This window comes from Anoplopoma fimbria, chromosome 20, assembly GCF_027596085.1.
Source record: "Anoplopoma fimbria isolate UVic2021 breed Golden Eagle Sablefish chromosome 20, Afim_UVic_2022, whole genome shotgun sequence".
NCBI classification, from domain to species: Eukaryota; Metazoa; Chordata; class Actinopteri; order Perciformes; family Anoplopomatidae; genus Anoplopoma; species Anoplopoma fimbria.
This window is the reverse complement of record NC_072468.1, coordinates 8,888,294-8,906,550: the sequence shown is the minus strand read 5'-3', so window position 1 is coordinate 8,906,550 and position 18,257 is coordinate 8,888,294. Positions and strand designations below refer to the sequence as shown.

General features: G+C 42.5%; 2 protein-coding genes across 3 annotated transcripts; both read right to left on the bottom strand.

The window, feature by feature from the left end:
- Nucleotides 1–1,797: 1,797 nt before the first annotated feature.
- On the bottom strand, nt 1,798–10,293 carry coq3 (coenzyme Q3 methyltransferase). The gene is made up of 6 exons (XM_054622043.1): nt 10,026–10,293; nt 9,204–9,340; nt 7,148–7,248; nt 4,783–5,049; nt 2,904–3,063; nt 1,798–2,560 (listed from the first exon to the last, which is right to left on the bottom strand). The coding sequence occupies exons 1-6, from the start codon at nt 10,193–10,195 to the stop codon at nt 2,373–2,375; spliced, it is 1,023 nt and encodes a 340-aa protein (XP_054478018.1). The 5' UTR covers nt 10,196–10,293; the 3' UTR covers nt 1,798–2,372.
- Nucleotides 10,294–11,150: 857 nt separating this feature from the next.
- Nucleotides 11,151–18,257, bottom strand: pnisr (PNN-interacting serine/arginine-rich protein). 2 transcript variants are annotated; one of them, XM_054622462.1, is made up of 12 exons: nt 18,186–18,257; nt 17,528–17,636; nt 17,210–17,386; nt 16,625–16,878; nt 16,048–16,210; nt 15,107–15,297; nt 14,754–14,894; nt 14,568–14,667; nt 13,902–13,955; nt 13,323–13,517; nt 12,034–13,132; nt 11,151–11,516 (listed from the first exon to the last, which is right to left on the bottom strand). In XM_054622462.1, exons 2-12 carry the CDS (start codon nt 17,613–17,615, stop codon nt 11,483–11,485), a joined length of 2,496 nt encoding a protein of 831 aa, XP_054478437.1. In that variant the 5' UTR covers nt 17,616–17,636; nt 18,186–18,257; the 3' UTR covers nt 11,151–11,482. The 2 variants fall into 2 exon arrangements, with proteins under 2 accessions (XP_054478437.1, XP_054478438.1); XM_054622463.1 differs by lacking the exons at nt 11,151–11,516; nt 12,034–13,132; nt 13,323–13,517; ... (1 more) ...; nt 14,568–14,667; nt 14,754–14,894 and having other exon boundaries at nt 15,209–15,297; nt 16,689–16,878.

Sequence of the window (18,257 nt, the reverse complement as noted above, 5' to 3'; positions counted from 1 at the left end):
AATTTATTATCATATAACGCTCACATTTGAGAAGCTGGAACCAGAAAAGTTTCGGCAGTTTTTACTTTGAAAATGACTCAAACGATTATTCAATTATCAAAGAGTAGTTGATCAATTTCCTGTTGGCGAACTAAGTAACTAATGATCATTGTTTCAGCTCTAAATGTAATAAGGTTAATTATTAAAACTGATTGTTTGGGCTGAGAAATGCTTTTAATTTATTTTAGGGGACTCAAACTTCCTGGTTCAGTGCTGTATTATTTGTCCTTTTCCAAAACAGTCTACATATGATTGGTGATATATATTTCGTGTAGATTAATGTATTGCTCAGCTCCATCTTTCTGTATCTGTAGGTCTTCAGAAGGCTATCTCGGTCTCAACAAACATTGTGGCATATTTGAGCATAAAGTTCATTATTGACCATTTAATTATACTTTGATAGAAATGAAAGAAAGGTGAGATCTGAGTAATGTTCTTAAAATAGCTACTACAAGGATCTTAGGACACTTTTTTAAGATAACATGCATCACCAGTAAAAGTCAATTAAACAAAGTAAGCAGGTTGAGAAAAAGTAATGCTGTGTAGCATCATGCCCTTATTTTCTCGGTGAACTCGAGCAACATCCGGTGTGAATTTGTGTTACCGTGATAACTTGACGCAGCTGGCCTATTGTCTGCTCCAGTGGAGGAGTCACCCCGCCCAGATGAGCCCCCTGCATCCCAGTGAAACCAGTAGCTCACCATGATGAACGCAATGACAACACTAACAGACAAGTCCCCGTTTGATAACCATGTTAGACATGTGCCTGTCGGTGGCTGCAGCCTTCTCCAGAGTTATGTGATATGCTTATTCTGCTGTAGCTTGTAGAGTTTATTTGTTTACCTTTGGATGATTAAAATCGCAAAATTCACTTTCCATAGGCAATAAACTGAGGCTATATATTCGCATTCTCAAGTATTATATTCTTATTGCTATATACTGTATATGCTTGAATACAAAGTGAGCTAATTTACAAAGGCATAAACGGGTGTGTGCAGGAATGATTGAAGGTCTACTCACTCTGCAACAACTTCGGAAGTGTAAGAAGATATTCATCTTGACGGATAAACCCACCGGCTGCTCTTTGAACCTGTTTGTGGAGCATGCCGACAGGTCGGTGTGGACGGCTTCGAGTAAAGATGTTGTGAAGCTGATGATGGCAATACAAAATCCGTCTCCTTCCGGTCAACAGGGGACGGATCTGTCCAGGTCGATACTAACAGGTGTTTAAACAGAACAGGATGAACTCACGATGTGCATTTTAATCCGAAGCACGTTGATGTACTTTAAAAGTCCTCACTGCAGCCATGGCTACTGCAAATTGGCTGCGCACTCCCGCAGCTTTAGGGAGCGCGCATTGGAGCAGGATTGTTTGTTATTGTAGTCAGCTGAACTTATGTGGGAATAGTAGCCCACTGCAGGCACTGCTGTAGCCCAGTTAAATATGTGGGAGACCTAGAGGTTTTCCCAATCTACTTAATTGTCAATACAGTGTTTTTTTTATTTATTATCAGTCTTATACAAATTTAAATAACATAAGTAAAATTCCCTGGCTTGCTTGGACCCCTGAAAGCCATCATTCAGTTCACAGAGTCTGCTTTGTTAGCTGCTGCATCACAGAGAGATATCATCTTTGAGAGCACTTAGAGCCTGGTCTTGGTCTCTTTAAGAACATCATGCAAGCATGCCTTATTCTCTGCCACAGGCTTTATTTCTATTATATAATACTTCCACACAGACCCATTATAATCCAAGAGGAGGGACATCTTCTACGGGTTTTAGCATCTAAAACTGCTCTTCAGTGTGAAGTCAAAACCAACATGAGATATTAATTGTTAGCAGCCAGAAGCAGAGAAATCAAGACACTGTTGTACATTTACTCCTCGAAAATGCAACCATTGAAAGGATGATTTTAATAAGGTATATGGCAAATCACAACATATTCAACCTGAAATAGAAAGCGGTTTTAGTGAGGAAGTACTGAAAAACAATCTCTGGCGATGTGGGATTACATAGCTCTGCCACTGAATTACACAATTAAGAGGATTCACTGTTGCATTTCAAGCTCAAACACCAAACATTGCTTTAACTGTTTGAATTACTTCAGAGCAGAGGCTGATAGAAAAACCAAAAGCGCAATGCAATCTTATTCTGTTTGCGATTTGGCAACCACAGTACATCTCTGATTCTATCTCAAGGCCATTTGTACCCTTTCTCTTTAATAACATCAGTCTCATTTGCTGCATCACAGCTGGCCAGGGTGGAGTGAGGACACCACACATCTGAATGTTTTTTTTCTTCTATTTTTCTGACTTGGTCTCCAGTCGTTTGGCTCAGCTGTGTGCTACTCCGGTGTGGTCCTCTGGGTGGGAGCCGATTTCCTCAGCCTGCTCTGCGTGGGGATCCTCTCTCACTTTGACAGCATGGAGGGCGTAGTTGATGGCGGTGCTGTTAGTCCAGCTCCAGGCTCCTGATGCCGGGTTGTATAGCATCCCTTGGACGGACTGCACTGAGAAACCGTCTGAGAGACGATGACAAGAAGAGAGGGCATGACAGCAACACAAAATACTATTCCAATCATACGTATAATAGAATATGTTCAACTCCGGAGTTGATTCTGGCTTGTTTATAAACTTCAACAAAGTGTTTGTACAGTGTGGATGTGAAAATGCTTTAATTACTTCTGCAGTTAATAAAAGACATTTGTGTAATTTGGAATCTCCCCATAATTACTAACCCCATATGGATTAACACAATAACAGTGTTCCCAAAAATATAAATTGCCTTACAGGTCAATTGTGCTGGTTGTTGACACTTCATAATCCGTTGTTTGTCGTTTATAGAGGAAATTTTGAGGGACTTACTGGACTCCAGGAGGCGCTCCAGTTCTACGGGGCTGATGAATTTTTCCCAGTCGTGTGTCCCGCTGGGAACGATGCGCAGCAGCTGCTCGGCTACAACAATACCCAGTGCGTAGGACAGGTTGGTTTTATTAATAGTAGTGATGAAGAGAGAGCCGCCCGGCTGCACATAAAGAAAAGGAACAGTTTTAGTTTATATAATATTAAGGATTTACAGTTTTTACTGGTAATATTGTTTCAGAAAATGTTTTACAATTACATCAAAACCCTACAGATACTATGCACACAAGTGAGGTGCTACTGCTCCCTGAATCATAACGGTATTTATAGAATGGATTAGATGGACAGAGTCCAATGCGTAAGACCAGAGAGCAGCAGTGCCAAACCTCAAGGTTCAACCTAGGTCAAGATTAACAATTTCAACAGGAGGAGAGGAAGAAGGAGAGTGGACAGGGAGAGAGAGTGTTAGAGTGCAGTAAAATGAATCCAAATAATACAAGAATGCATGCTAATGCTCTCTGCATAGGTGCCCTGAAGCAAAGTTTTTTTTTTTAGTCAAAGAGCAGAAGTGAGAGAAAGAGAGAAAGTCCAGTCTAGGGTTGCAAAACATCGGGGAATGTTCAAGCTGGAAACTTTCCATTGGGGAAAACAGGAAAACAACAGTTATAAACTGGAAATATAGGAGTTATTTGTTCAGGCTGTATTTGCCATGTGCAGATAGTAACAACCATTTAACCACAAGCAGACATAATCACTTAAGTTGCCAAGTGGGCGGCTGTGGCTGTGGCACACGAGCTAGAGCGCTCGTCCCGTAACCACAAGGTTGGTGGTTCGAACCCCTCTACAGTCAACATGCCGAGGTGTCCTTGAGCAAGACACCTAACCCCAAGTTGCTCCTCTGTGATGGGTTAAATGCAGAGAATTGTAATTTCCCCAACCGTGGGACTAATAAAGGCTTAATTATTATTATTATTATTATTAATTTGTCAAATACATACAGACAGTGAAATGGGCCATGTGGCGAACTAGCTAGAAAGCAAGTTAACTAATTGGGATAGTACATAGTAGCCCACAATGTGGTCAGTGTCCAAACTTAGGGTTTAAAGTGAACAACTCATTTATAAAAAGAATGTTTTATAAAAAAGAATGAATTGAAAAATATTCATTAATTCCCCTCAGTTAACAGATAGCTGGATAACTAGCATAAGGTGTTAACGGGTTAAAAACTGTGTACTTTGCTTTAGGCTACTATCTGCTGGTTAACTAAAATGTAAGAGCTTAGACAGTAGTGTGGGCTGCACATGTGATGGGAGAATGCATTGTACATGTAGAATAATTCTTATCTAACGGAATGCTGGCACATTTTCTGTACGCGTGCTGCTGAATGCAGTGCGCGGTTACAATTCAATTCAATCGGCACACTTTTAACCACAACATGCCATAAGACCTAGTATTGCCTTTTTATTTGTATTTGACCTCCAACTCACTCTCTCTTGGAAATTTTCCGGAGATGTACCGACCTTTGCGACCTCTAGTCCATTCGTGTCTAAACCAAATGCAGCTGCATTAACTCAAGATTAGGCTGTCTGAGATTACAATCATCTGGTCTCAGTATTGATGTACAGCTTTCACTAAAGCATGTCAAGGTTCAATGCAGCCCCTGCACATAAAAAACACATGCTAACCTATTCCCAGTGAAACACAACAGATGCAAACAAAACAAAAAAACAAAATCACCATCTGCATGTTAGCGTACGCTCAGATGAACACACAGACACACACTGTGATGGTGCAGAAATATCCGACATGAGCCTGGAACAGCTGGAAGAGAACTCACACAAACACACACACACACACATACACAAACTATCCCGGGACACACCTTCAGCACGTGGTTGCAGCAGAAGGCGAATGTTTCCAGGTCGGCCAGATGTTCCACCACCTCGGAGGCCACAACAGCATCGAACTGGCTCGTCCCCTGCTCCTCCTCTCCTCCCTCCCTCTCTGCTGAGAGCTCCTCCAGAGTGCAGGCCCGGTAGCAGACCCGGTCACAAAGGTCCGGGTCAGTGGAGGAGTGCAGCTGGGCTGTACCGATGCTGTTGCCTACTGGATCTATACCCAACATGTTAGCTCCCAGGCGACCGAGGGGCTTAAGAAAAGAACACGGAGGAGAGTGGAGATAGAGGAAAGTTAAAACGGGATCTACTTTATGTCAATTTGTATTATTTTAATGCCGTCCTAGAGTGATAGTTTGTTATAAACTTTATTCCACAAGATGGAAAGGTGCCTTTGGCTCCATCACACAGTGTTGAAAAACAATAAGAGACCATTGATTGAACAGTGGATAGTGTAGCTGTTCCTCGGATTACAGTTCCCATAAACTATGCTACTTTCTGTGATTTAGAGGATGTTGATACTTGTCACTCCAAATTCAACTACGGACTGTAAAATTCTCAAAACTTAAACTTAAACATGTGGTTAAAATAAGCACTGTCATCATTTATTATCAGTTATTACATTAACTGTGCTTTGTGTAACCTAGACTAAATCAAGGCACATACAATTGGAAAAAAATAATTAATATTAATGAATATGTTCTCACACCATTTTACATTTTTTTTAAATGTTGTATTAGTTGCACACACTTCTACAGCTCAGCACAAAAGCTAATACTGTGTCTAAAACACCCTAATGCATCCAACACACTTCTTCATTCACATCTCAGGATCAACTTATGTACCAGAGCACTGATAACATTTGTCTCCCAGCAGTTACACTTGGTCACTAATAACGCATGAACTAGAAAACACTACATACATACATACATACATACATACATACATACATACATACATACATACATAGCATTTTTTTTACTATTTGGATTGTGCTGCCTCCTAGTATACGTTTACAGAAAAATAAAAAATAAATAATAAAAATGCTGCAACATACTTCAGTTGGCTATATTTTCCTCAACTAAAGTCATTCCAGTACTTCCACTCAACATGTCTATATCCACCATGCATACATGTGTAGGATACATACAGATATATTAAGTTTACCCGTAGTAAATTTACCCGCAGATATGTCCAGGTATCCAGAATTTGTTGTATCAAAGAGGAATATCTCATCATGTGGCTGGGGGGTCATACACTTTCTACCTCCATAAAGGCAAATAATTCCACTATGTGGTTTTTTTTTTTAATAAATGTAACTGAAGGTAACTTTTGTAACAAATGAATAATACTTTTGTGTTATAATAGAATTTTAAAATAGTGTGTGTATGTTTTCCAAACCAAATTTAAATACACAGAGTTTTGGTGGTGGCTGGGTTTGAGTAAAAAAACAATTCATGAAATTTATAAAATGTGGTCATTTAATGCATGAACTTGTGTCAACTCTGTTTTGAGTAATATGTATTTAAAAAAGAAGGTATCAGTATTTTACATCAGGTAATAAGCATCAGACGTGTTTGGATGTGAACTACAACGCCCTCTTCTGAATAAAAGTGAACACAATAGGCCTGTGTGGTGAGCTGCACTTGCCCAGGGGCCATCCTCCATCCTCCCACAACTCATCCCTTCTGATGGGACTAGTTGTAGTGACAAGACACCCAGAGACACAACCACAGCTGCAATCTTAACAGACACTTTTTGTTTGTTTCTTTACGTTTGTGTGTGTTTATCTGTGTCTGAACATGACATCCTGTGTGACACAGCCATATAAGCACAGGACCTGATTTTGTCTTCTCAAATCACCCGGGACAGCTGGTATGTCCTCAGTTCAAATAAAGGCGGAGACGGACGTAGCTGTCCCGGCTGCCCGGCTATCGACACTAACAAACAGATAAACAACTGTAAATGACCGACTGTCCACTCCACCACACCGAGACCAGTCAAATCAAAAGAGAGGGAGGATTAAGCTGACGTTTAAATGTTTTTTGGGCGCTGGTATTCATGTGAAAGGACTGGCTCTATAATGCAGAATGCTGAAGGCACAACCTTGAATGCTGTCTGGATAGAAAATAAACATATATCTATAAACAGATTTTGCCTGAATGCAGAATCTGTAACGAGACAAGATGTTGCCATAGAAAGCGTTCTGGTTTCCCTGTGTAGTAGTTTGAAATGGTAGCAACTGAAACTATTAGCAATGGATACAGGAACGTACAGGGGCAAAGATATTTCTGCCGGCATGTCCTTTTTCACACTGCATCTTTCTCACAACACACACATGCGACCCTTTACCTCTGTGAGCAGGCCTCCTCCACAGCCCACATCCAGGATTCTGAGCCCTCCCAGCGGCTTCCCAGGATGACGGGCTCCGTGCACGTTCAGCAGGTTATCCCTGAAAAGGTAAATGACAAGTGGGTTAAATGTTGAAATAAAAAGATCATCGGACCAAGATTTTACAAAACCAAACAAAGAAACCGACAGCACAGATATCGCCAAATTGCACATCAAGAATAAATAAATGAGTTAACATAAACTGGTTGCATTAAAATACATATGAATGACATTATTCAAATGTTTGTAAACATTAGCACCATGTCGATTGACTGACAGGGCTATGAGTTGTGAAAACAAAGCTTGGGCGCCCTTTCTGCAGTCGGCCAACCAGATCGATGTGTGCGTTCTTAAACATCCACAGCCATCGTTATTCTGCTAAGCATAAGGAGGTGGATGGGAGGTTGGAGCTCATTTGGCTTACGCCATCCACTGTCACAACCATCTCCATTTCACCGTGAGCTACAGTGTCTGCCAGCTAACAACCACAAATATCCTCTGGCGCTACTGCGTTCCTTCCTCCGCTCCTTCCCTGCCTCCCTCACACTCCGTCTGACGACTGTCTGCCTCAGGCGTTATAAACATCCAGAGCAGGCCAAGGTCTTGGTGTGCATCATCCTCATTAAAGCTCTGCTGGGGCACAAGAGCATTCGTGCAAACAGTAAGGGAGAGAGGATTAGGTGTTGGCAGATAATCCACCTAACTAGCTCCCAACGTCAGCCCAGCACAGAGAGACGCGGACAAACTACTTAGCCACAGTCTGGAGAGGAATGTGAGGCCATCTCCACATGATTAACTATTATAAGAACTATTATTCTAGAGATTTTTTTACTGTTAAAGTGCAGTTAAAAATAAAGAAATTTGTTACTTTTTTACCTCGACATGTCATTGCCTTTCATTTGAAATCATTTACAAATTATAAATGGGGAACAAAAAGTATTAAAGTATTTCTGCAAGTATGGTGGCAAGTCGTCACAACAGAGTTTCAATGTGCAAAACTGTTATTAAAAAAAAGCCACAATGATTTGCTAAATTCTCACCTTTAAACAGAGAAGAAAAACTGCAAAACGTTAGAGGCGTATTACTTAGCGTTCTGACTTCTGAATCAATGCATCGTGAGTTTGAATGCATTTCTGCTTGTTTTGACATTAACCAGGGGATAAGCAGTGCAACAAAATTGCTAATTTCTTTAAAGAAGAAAAAAAAACAAGAAATGCATTTTTCCCCTTTTGATCACTGTCAAAATGTTTCTCTGTCTGATGCAATAGAGTCATTTATGGTTGAATATTACTGTAGCTGGCTGTAATTTAGATGAGTAAACATATAAGTGATTCAAATATTTAAGGTTTGCTGATGACTTGATTATCTATATTCACAGTACATATCCCATTAATAAAACCAAAGTTTTCAAGACGCAGGATTGGCTGCATCATAGCAAGAATGTCGGAGTCTAAAAGGTGCAGCAGCAACAGTGGCGCGTCTCATTTAGACTCACCCTGAGGGCAGACTCATATCAGGCAAATCAGCCACACTCAGACATACACTGGCCCTGGGTCTGTCATACTGTCACCATAAACACACATCACCATCACCACCACCGTCACCACCACCATCAGGACCACAGAGGGGGGAAGGGGAGAGCAGAGACGTGCTCCTGGCTGGATGGGTAGTGCACTGATTATCTTGCGGGGGCCCCTACAGCAGATCTTATCAATCAAAACAGACGCAGCCAGCCCCAAAACTGTTGAAATGCTATTTGCTGAAAATACGCTGATGTGTGGAGGAATCCTGTCACTTCAAATTCATGTTACTTCCACGTATCCCTGGTGTGTTTTTTTTTTATTCTGCTCTCAAATACCACAAGGCTGGATCTCCTCCAGGTTATGTTTTGCCACAGTTGCTTGACGCCTCTATCAATCCATCCTGTGTTGACAGTGACTCAGGCGGGACATCTTGGCTTTCAAAAATATACGACTATTGAGATGCATATTATGTGCAAATACACACACACACACACGTATAAAAGGCACCCTCAGGTCGTTCATGGCATGAAGAGCTGCGAATTCTCCTCGTTCATCCCACCACTTGCCGGCCAGTGACTGGAACCTCCTCACCTCATCGGGGTCCACTGTGGACTGGGAGGCTGACCGAGCACTGTGAATGGAGAAAAAAAAGATACAGGACTACTTCAACAATGTTTATGACTACAAAATATTTCAATCGGTGCTATAATGATTCGTCTATAAGTCAATTGGGTAAAGATAAATTATAACATGTCTAAATATCCATAGATCGCTGCAGCCATCTACCAAGCAAAGAAATTAAAAAATAAAAAAAGTCAAACATTAGCTGGTTTTAGTTTCTCAGATATAAGGATTTTCTTCTTTCCAAATCACTGAATAATTAATATACAGGTAATGGTCTGTTGGTTGGGCTAAAAAAGCATCAGAGATCACCTTGGGCTCTGCGAAATTGATTGTGATTGGCATTCTTTACAATTTTCTGACATTTATTTGACAAATGATTAATCGAAAAGGTTGTTGACAGGTTGATCGATAATGAGGCAAATGCTGGTTGCAGTCCTATTTCCCACATTTGTTATACCCAGTAAATCCAAGCCTCTAACAAGAGTATATAATAGCGTCACTGCATATTTAGGAAACGTGTGTGCCGATTGGTTTGGCAGCTTGAATAAATTATTGGTTAATGTGTCCCAAAATTTTGATCCTTTACAACTCGGCACCGTTACATATTTTCCGCCAAATATGGAAATAAGATTGACAAAATTAAAGTACGTTTCCGTCAACCAAGTGACTGCCTACTAGTGTGGTCGGTGTACCTGGTGTGACAGGGCACCGTGTGTGGTTGGGTCTCCAGACAGGCGCGCCTCTGCAGCCACAGTGTCCGCTGTTTACACACCGCAGTCCAGCTAAACGCGCTCCGTCCCGCCGCGGTCGTTTTACGGCTGAACAACCCTAACATGAGGCGGCCGAACTTATTCGCGTACATGCTGTCCGGACAGCTTTGCAGCTAGCTACTGTGAACTTGCCCTGACAGTTTGACCGACAGTGCGCGCGTATTTTCTGCTCGGGCAGAAACAACATACACTTTAGTTCCTACTTGTCAGACACGTACAGGTTGAAACCGACGTGAAACAATTATCTAAACCCTGTAGGAAATGTTGTTTATAGACATTTACTTGTGTAATATATTCCTGACTATCTCAATGTTTATGTTATAATAATAATAATCAATCCTTTATTAGTCCCACAATGGGGAAATTATTTCTCTGCATTTAACCCATCCCGGAGGAGCAGTGGGCTGCAATGAAGCGCCCGGGGAGCACTTGGGGTTAGGTGTCTTGCTCAAGGACACCTCGGCATGTTGCCGGTAGAGGGGTTTGAACCACCAACCTTGTGGTTACGGGACAAGCGCTCTAGCTCATGTGCCACAACCGCCCCAAGCTGAACGTTTGAACGTATGAACGTTACAATCATTGCTGCTTAGCCAGCTTTCAGAATATTTGAAGTATTCTTGCTGTATGGTAAACTGTGCCATCCAAGGTTTATTAGTATTATTTGATATTTCAAGGCATCCATTTTCAGGTTTGTTAAATGACAGCATCTTTTTAGAAATATGACTTATCTTCTGAGGAATTACACAAATTTTTCAACTGCTTTAAGGCCAAATCTGCATTGCAGCACTTATTTTTAGCAGGAAAAAAATGATTAGCTGATGTGAATGGGATGAAATTGTCGAGCCCATCTGACCTCAAGAATTTTATTCTTAACCAAATAGTACTCAGCCAGCTTAAATATGAACCATTATGGACAAACAGGGAATCAAAGCAACTCTCTGTGATTTTATGATGACTTACTAATGTAACTTTAGGAATCCCTGTGATGTGTTCAAATGCTGTTGGTTGTTATATGTAGCATTAACAAAAACACACGGTGAGGCAAGACAATGAACAAACAGTTTTATTGGACATCTGACAATAATTTTAAGAGGAAAAAAAAACGTTAATTCTGTTACGGTTTAAAATGATACACCTTGAGTTTTTTAGTGTCCATAGGGGCTTATTAATCTTTGCATAATGATACAAGTGAAAACTCCTACCATTCAAAAAAAGTCTTGTTTCTTCAGTCACACTTTAAAAATAACAACATATTTACAAAGATGAAAGATGTATGAGGGGGGTTCACCTACACAACTGCCTCTATAATGAGACAAGCCTGTTCAACTCATGGAATTTAAAATGGTAAAGTGCACAGATCAGGAGGTTAACTGTGCTCCTCAGCGTCTGCTACGACGGGAGGGGGATGTTGACCTGAAAGAGAGATGTTGACATAAGATTAATACTGCACAAATCACACTTACCCACTCAGACTGCAAAATACAAACATGCACAAACACCCCGCCCACCTCCCACCAGACATACTGTACTCCCAGAGTACAAGAAACTGCACATAAACTGCACACAGACTCTATAGAAGCAGTGCAGTGTAAGGCTTTTAACAAGGTGCTACTAAACAGACTCTACTGGACTCTACTAAGATAGCAAGGGGGATGTTGAGAAATCTTCTAGCTATTATTAGAAATTCAGAAACGGCATTTTGCATTTGATAGATAAGACCAGCATGAAGCATTCAAACCCTTTATTGCATCCAACTTGACCTTACACAGTTAAGCAGAAGTGACTGCAGTTGACAGTACATTTTCATAATATTCAGTCATCATTCTAAAGTTATTGCACATATATAGATTAAAAAGGACTCCAGCAAAATCACAATGAGACATACAATGAAAACATACAGTAGGAAAAAAAGGAAAAAAACGAATACTACCTTGATCGCGACTTAGACTTGTGTTTGCGGCTTGCCTTCTTACCAGACTTGTGATATTTTTCCGTCGACCTTGAGCGACTACGTTTGGATTTTTTAGATTTCTTTTCCTTGCTAACTTCCGGGGAAGGGGATCTACTTGAGTCAGAGTCTGAGCGCTTCTTGCTAGCTTTGGCGGAGCCCTTCTTGCTGGGTTTGCTATCCTGCCGAGAGTGCTTGTCACTCTGAGAGTCCGTGCAGGAGTCACTCTCTTTCCTTTTCTTGGATTTGCCATTCTCCTCGGTAACTACAGAGCTTCCTTTATCTTTTTCCTTCTCTTTCTCTTTGGCCTTTGGCTTTTCTTTCTTTTTATCTGAATCTTTCTCCCTCTTTTTTTTGTCCTTCTCATGGCTATGACTCCTTTCCCTCACCCTCTCTCTGTCTTTGCTGGAGGCCTTCTGCTTGTGTTTGCTGCTACGACTACGACTGCTGTCCCGGCCATCCCTGCTCCTTTTCCTTTCCTTCTCCTTTTCTTTGTCCTTTTCTCTCTCTCTGCTGCGACTGCGGCTGTCTCTTGCTCTGGCTCTGGCCCTGTCTCGCTCTCTGGATCTGGATCTGCTCCTGCGGCTACGCCGCTCCCTGGAATCACTGCGATCTTTCTTGTGGCGGCCTGATCTCTCAGCGCTGCTCCTCCTCCTGTCCCTGACCTTCTCACTGCGATGCCTGTGGGAGCTGTGGCTGCGGCTGCGTCTACGAGCTTTGTGGGAAGAGGAGCGGCTACGCCTCCTCTTCCTTCGTGGGGAGGAGGATCGTGATGAACTGCGTGAAGACGCTGAGGAAGAAGACGAGGAGGAGGAGGAAGAACGACGGCTGCTGTGGCTGGAGGTGGAGCGGGAGCTGCTGCTGTGACCATTGGTTGGAGAGTTGCTGACGCCTCGCCCTGATCGCTCCTTCCCTCTCCCCGTTTGCTTGCTCTCGCTACCTTCCTTCTCACTACGGGACCTACGCCTCTCTACCAAGGGCTCCGCCTCCCTCTCCTTTACTTCCTGTTTGTGTGGATTCTCTGGCTGGCCCTCATCATAATCCCCCTTTTCTCTGCTCAATCTCTCCTTCGCCATCTCTTCTGTGGAAACAAAACAACAAGGAAGCATGAGGTGCTGTAAAGACTGGGGACACACAACACAACGTTCACATTAACTTTGGTTGTAATCTTGAGTGACGTTCAAGATGAGATCAAGTCAGCCCTAAATTTGCACTAGCACAGACAACTGAACTCCAGATGTAATTATTAAGACATGCACATCATGTCTTACCACGTGCAAGCAGAGCCTCCTGTGCTTGTTTTTCTTGCAGCTGCTGCATCTCCCGCTCTTTGCGGCGGAAGGCGTCCTGCTTCTCCCGGATGCGGTGGCGCAACTCTTCCTCATCAGTGTCGGAGGATTCTGACCCTCGCACGCTGCGTTCGTCCTCATCGTCGCTCCCATCTGAACCGTAGTCACCAAGCCCACCTGCCACAACAGAACCCCCGGGTTGTTGAGTGTTGGTCAGGACAAAGAAACATTCTCACAATCAGGGTTTCACTTTTGAAAACCCTCAATCCCAACCCAAAGTCCCAGTGAAAGGCACTTACTTTATATTTCACACTGTTAAACCCCTTAAAAACTAACTTATAGATATAGCCCTTAGAAGAACTACTACAAATTCTTTGTTTTCAAGAGCATGCTTCCAGATCCATCACTGAGATTCCATTTCTACTTAAATGTATCTTTTAAGTTAGGAAGAGTATTTGGGTGTTATGGCTTGTGCCAACAGCTTTTCCTATGTTCCTACTAACACCCTACTAAATATTTCCCCCTCCCTCCCCTCCCGGTGACAGAAAAGGGAATACTCACTGAGACCAGTCAGAGAAGCCAGTGCACTTGACTGTGCCAGCTGTTTTGCAGGAGCTTTGATTCACATCAACAACAGGAACAACATGTTAAAACACATACTGCCATTTTCTCATAGGCAAGAGTCGCAAGAGAAGGGGGTCACTGATAAAGCACTATTCACAAGAGCTGCCATTGGTAACAAGAGAAAAAAAGTAAAAAAAAATGGAGAAAAGAGAGAGGGTTAACGAACAACATTCTGGCACACAATCCAAGTCAAACAGTCGCACAGGTGGGAAAGAACCAATCTGTACTAATGCACAGTCACTTCAATGGAGGAAGTCCATTGTATCTAAAGGTGGATGCTGGTCCAATTCAATTCTGAGACTTAAATCACTCATATGTCTTTCAGCAGGACCTTCAATACCATGTAACAGAACACAAGGTGCTTAAATACTGTTTGTGAAAAGCATTGCTCTGCTCTCTCTCCTTCTGATGCATTAGCAGAGACTGGTTGAAAATGCTTATCAGACATACTCCCATGTCTGTTGCTCAATCACCCTAGTTTACAGGGCATAATTGAGTTTTGTTTAAATAGGTTATTATGCACATGATGGATAATCTTCAGATTTAAACATGTCTTGGTGACAAGCATAGATGATGCATTATCTTGAAAAATCAAGAGCAGACCTCGAGTTGCTTTGCGGTGAGTCTCTTTGGCCACATGAATGATCTCTTCATTGGTGACTTCAAGAAGGATCTCCGTCAGAAGTGTTTTTGTGATGATCATCTAAATGACGAGAAAAAGATAATATTCAATCAGATCAACTACAACCATCTACATGCAGAATAGATCATCTGAATGGTCAAACTGACCACTTGGAACTCCTTTTCCTCCTCTGTCATTTCAGGCTCACTGTCCTCTGCAGGAGGCGATGGGCTCCGACCGGAAAATTCTTTCTTGATGGAGACCTTTTCTTCATCGTCATGGTCATCATTTCCTTCATCATCACTATCCTGATGCATGCAGAAAACAAGGACTGATAGTCAATCAACAAGCAGCAAAGTTTGCACAATTTGTGAAGGCAATCATTGCTACAGTACCGATACATGTGCTAGGGAAAACTGTTCATGACCCTGGATGTCCTTATATCACTAATGCAACACAGGAAGTTTAAACTTTTTCAAAGTAAAATGTTTTGCTGTGAAGGCCGAAATGTGTCACTTACAAATTTACTCTTGCGCGGCACACGTGGCCCGTCACCTCCCTCTTCTGCCTCACGCCCTTTGCCATCGTCTTTTGCCATTTTCGAACGCTCCTTTTCCATTCGCTCTCTCTCCAGCTTCTTCTGCTTCTCTCTGTCCATCTTTTCGAGGCCTTCTCTGATCCAGGCTGGTAGTGTGCGCCTTTTTACTGCATCTAAGGTTAAAATACAAGGTCAAAATGAGTTATCTACATACTGCAATGTTGTTGCATAAACCCATTTTGAGTCTTTATACACTTGTTTACAACTTGGAAATTGACATTTACCATGTGGACAGTTTACTGAGCTCAACTGGGATCTGTGTTATATTAAGACTCAATCCCACATGAAGTTTATCAAATATAACATTGGCTCCAGCCATCAGTTGTAAAAATGTTCCATCTTGAATTAGTCATTTGGATTATGAAATGTCAGTAAAATGTAACCTATAGCCCATCAGAGTTCCTAAAGATCAAGTGTATGTCATGAAATTGCTTGTTTTGTCCTGCCAGCATATGAAAGCAATAACAGACGAAATGTCTGTTGCAAAAAAAATGTTTAACAGCGGGTTAAAATTCCACACGGCCTGTAAAACAATCATCAGGGAATTTGCGGAAAAAGCTGGGTGAGATTGCCTGCTTAAATCCCGTGTCCAGTTCAGGGCGTGCAAGTGGAGTGGAGCTGTGAGAATTTTTGCTCCTCACTCACAGAGCTGTTTGTTCCCTCCACTCTCCTGCTCAAAGCCGCTTCACTCAAATGACTCACCGCTTGCTCCCAAAAAAGAAAAAAAGGCTGCGTTGTATTTTACCTAGGGCTGTACCAAATGTCATTTTTTTACTTTCTCAAATGAAGCGATGCACATCACCCTAAAAATAAAAAATCCTTAATATTTATGCTGGCTGTTAGTTGAGTGAAAACACACTTACCTAGCAGTGCTGGGGCCTCCTGTTTGACAGGGATCTGGATAGGGGATCTGGGCCGGTCTCTGAAGCCGGGTGGTCTGGTATCTCGTCTGTTCTGTGGAGGACCCTGCCAGTACGGGGAGTGGAAGCTTGTGGGTGTGGGGGCGAAGGATGAGGCGGCTCCATGCTGTGGAGAAACAGCACAAACAGACACTTAAAGCTAGTTCAAAGTATATAAAGTCCTGTGTTAACTGCCATCAAGTGGCACGCACTGGGTGTCGGGTCTTTGTTGTCTTTCCCCTGATTTAGTTAGCTGACATCCATCCACCGCTCCTGACTGGCCTAGAAAGTCTGTTTGCTTTCAAAAAAAGATTTAGAAAAATAAAATGAAAATAAAAATATTAGCTAATAAATAAAACCAAACCATGCTGGATCCTCAAAAAGCCAACACGTTCCTCTGCAGCGCATCAAGAGAGCAATGACTGATAGACCTAGATGCTGGGACCCGGCACAGTTTCTATGGATTTCTCCGTCTCGAGTTACTTGGTTGTCACACTAAAACCCAAACGCTTCAAGAGTTTCTACTGTAGCATCTGCATACCTGATAATCAAACTGGTTCATGGCCATGGGGGCCATGGCGTAGCTGTCGGGCTGTGCCCCATACCCATGGCTGTTCTGGGGGTAAACCCCGTGGTGGGCCTCAGAGTTGAATTCAACGCTGTCCTGGCTGTTGCTGTCCTCGCTGGGGTTCACCACATCCATCGGTCCTGACCCTGGAGGGATCCAGGCCTGGTCAGGGGGTGGTGGTGGTGGTGGAGGAGGAGGAGGAGGGGGCTGTCCATGCATTCCCCATTCTGTTTATGACAACACAAATAATAAACAGAAGCCAAAGCAATGCAAATATACATGTGTAAACACAAATAGATTTGTTTATTATTCTCAAAATCTCTTAAAAAGGTACTTGGTATCCTGCGGTTTATCAAAGTGCAGACACATGAGAGATCATAAACTGTGTCAGAAATCACACTAATTCTCTTCAGTCTAATAAAGAAGAGTAAGCCGTTACTGAATGAACTGACTTTTTCCTGCACCCTTTCCAGAATAGGAAAAAGCGCAGTTCATAAAAAAAATAATTACATAGAATTTGGTGAAACTTGCTAAGATCAAAAGGGGTTAAAATTGTACCTGGCTGCCACATTCTTCCAAATGCTGGGTCACCCTGGAAGGCACCATGGTTGCCTTGTCCAACTGATTCCAGGCCTGGGATGTCCTGGCCATTGGGATGGATGTTTTGCTGCTCTGGTCCTGTCGACTCCTTTTGAGCTATCCATGCTTGTGCCAGGGCAGCCCAGTCCACTTGACCTGCACACAGTCAGAAAATACACCGATGCAGAAGGTATTACAGGTCTAGTTAAATATGTGCAAAGAAGCCCTGCACGGGACCAATTCTTTTGAAGAATAAATACCTAAATAGTGCATGCTAGTAATGCATCATTCACAAACCTGGATCTTGCTGGTGCTGGAAAGACTGCATCCACTGCTGCTGGCTCAGAGGCCACTGCGGCCAGGGCTGTCCTCCCTGGTCCCACATCTCTCGTCTCTGGATTTACAACTGAAATATCAAGGCCAGCTAGATTTAGAGTAAGATTTGCAACATCAGCATCTCTTTTTACATGCCGAGGTCTGCAACCGTTAATGCGCTACAACATTTCACTTGGGTCTCCTCCTCCAGTGGTCAGAAAAGAGCGATGGTTAGCTTCGAATAAACGTCCCGTGCTAACGTTACATCTAGCTGACCGGGTCGTGTGTTTAGAGACTAGTACGCTGGAAACCATTTCCCCAGTTAATGGTGGAAACAAACACCAGCGTTATGTGGTATGGGGGTAACGTACCGTGCCATGACTGACGCACGGTACTGAAATAAACTTTGGGCCGGTGAAATCTCAACCTCTTAAGCTGCCTGTGGTCATGCAATTGTGAGCTAAGGAAGCTCACCCAAGCTAACGTGAGCTAAGCTAAAATATATAAGCTAGTAGATAGTTGCACCATTAACGTTATTTTACCGGGTGGACAAATATGCATTGAAATCAAAGAGTATACTGGTGGGAAAGTGTGAAAGGAACTTCTATCAGCGCTGTGCTTTGAGTAACATAGTCCCCACCTTTTCCAGACGGGTTCACTCCAGCTCTGCGGTTCTGAATCAAAATGGCTGCTCCAGTGGACTACTCGGAGG

Coding starts and splice junctions, on each gene's coding strand:
- pnisr (XM_054622462.1), bottom strand. CDS start 17,615: ATGTGGGACCAGGGAGGACAGCCCTGGCCGCAGTGGCCTCTGAGCCAG. Junction 13,518..13,901: donor GGCTTCTCTGACTGGTCTCA/GTGAGTATTCCC, acceptor CTGTTGTGGCAG/GTGGGCTTGGTGACTACGGT. Junction 11,517..12,033: donor AAGTCTAAGTCGCGATCAAG/GTAGTATTCGTT, acceptor TCTCTCTTTCAG/GTCAACATCCCCCTCCCGTC.
- coq3 (XM_054622043.1), bottom strand. CDS start 10,195: ATGTACGCGAATAAGTTCGGCCGCCTCATGTTAGGGTTGTTCAGCCGT. Junction 9,341..10,025: donor ACGGTGCCCTGTCACACCAG/GTACACCGACCA, acceptor CTCCATTCACAG/TGCTCGGTCAGCCTCCCAGT. Junction 3,064..4,782: donor GCTGCAACCACGTGCTGAAG/GTGTGTCCCGGG, acceptor CTTTATGTGCAG/CCGGGCGGCTCTCTCTTCAT.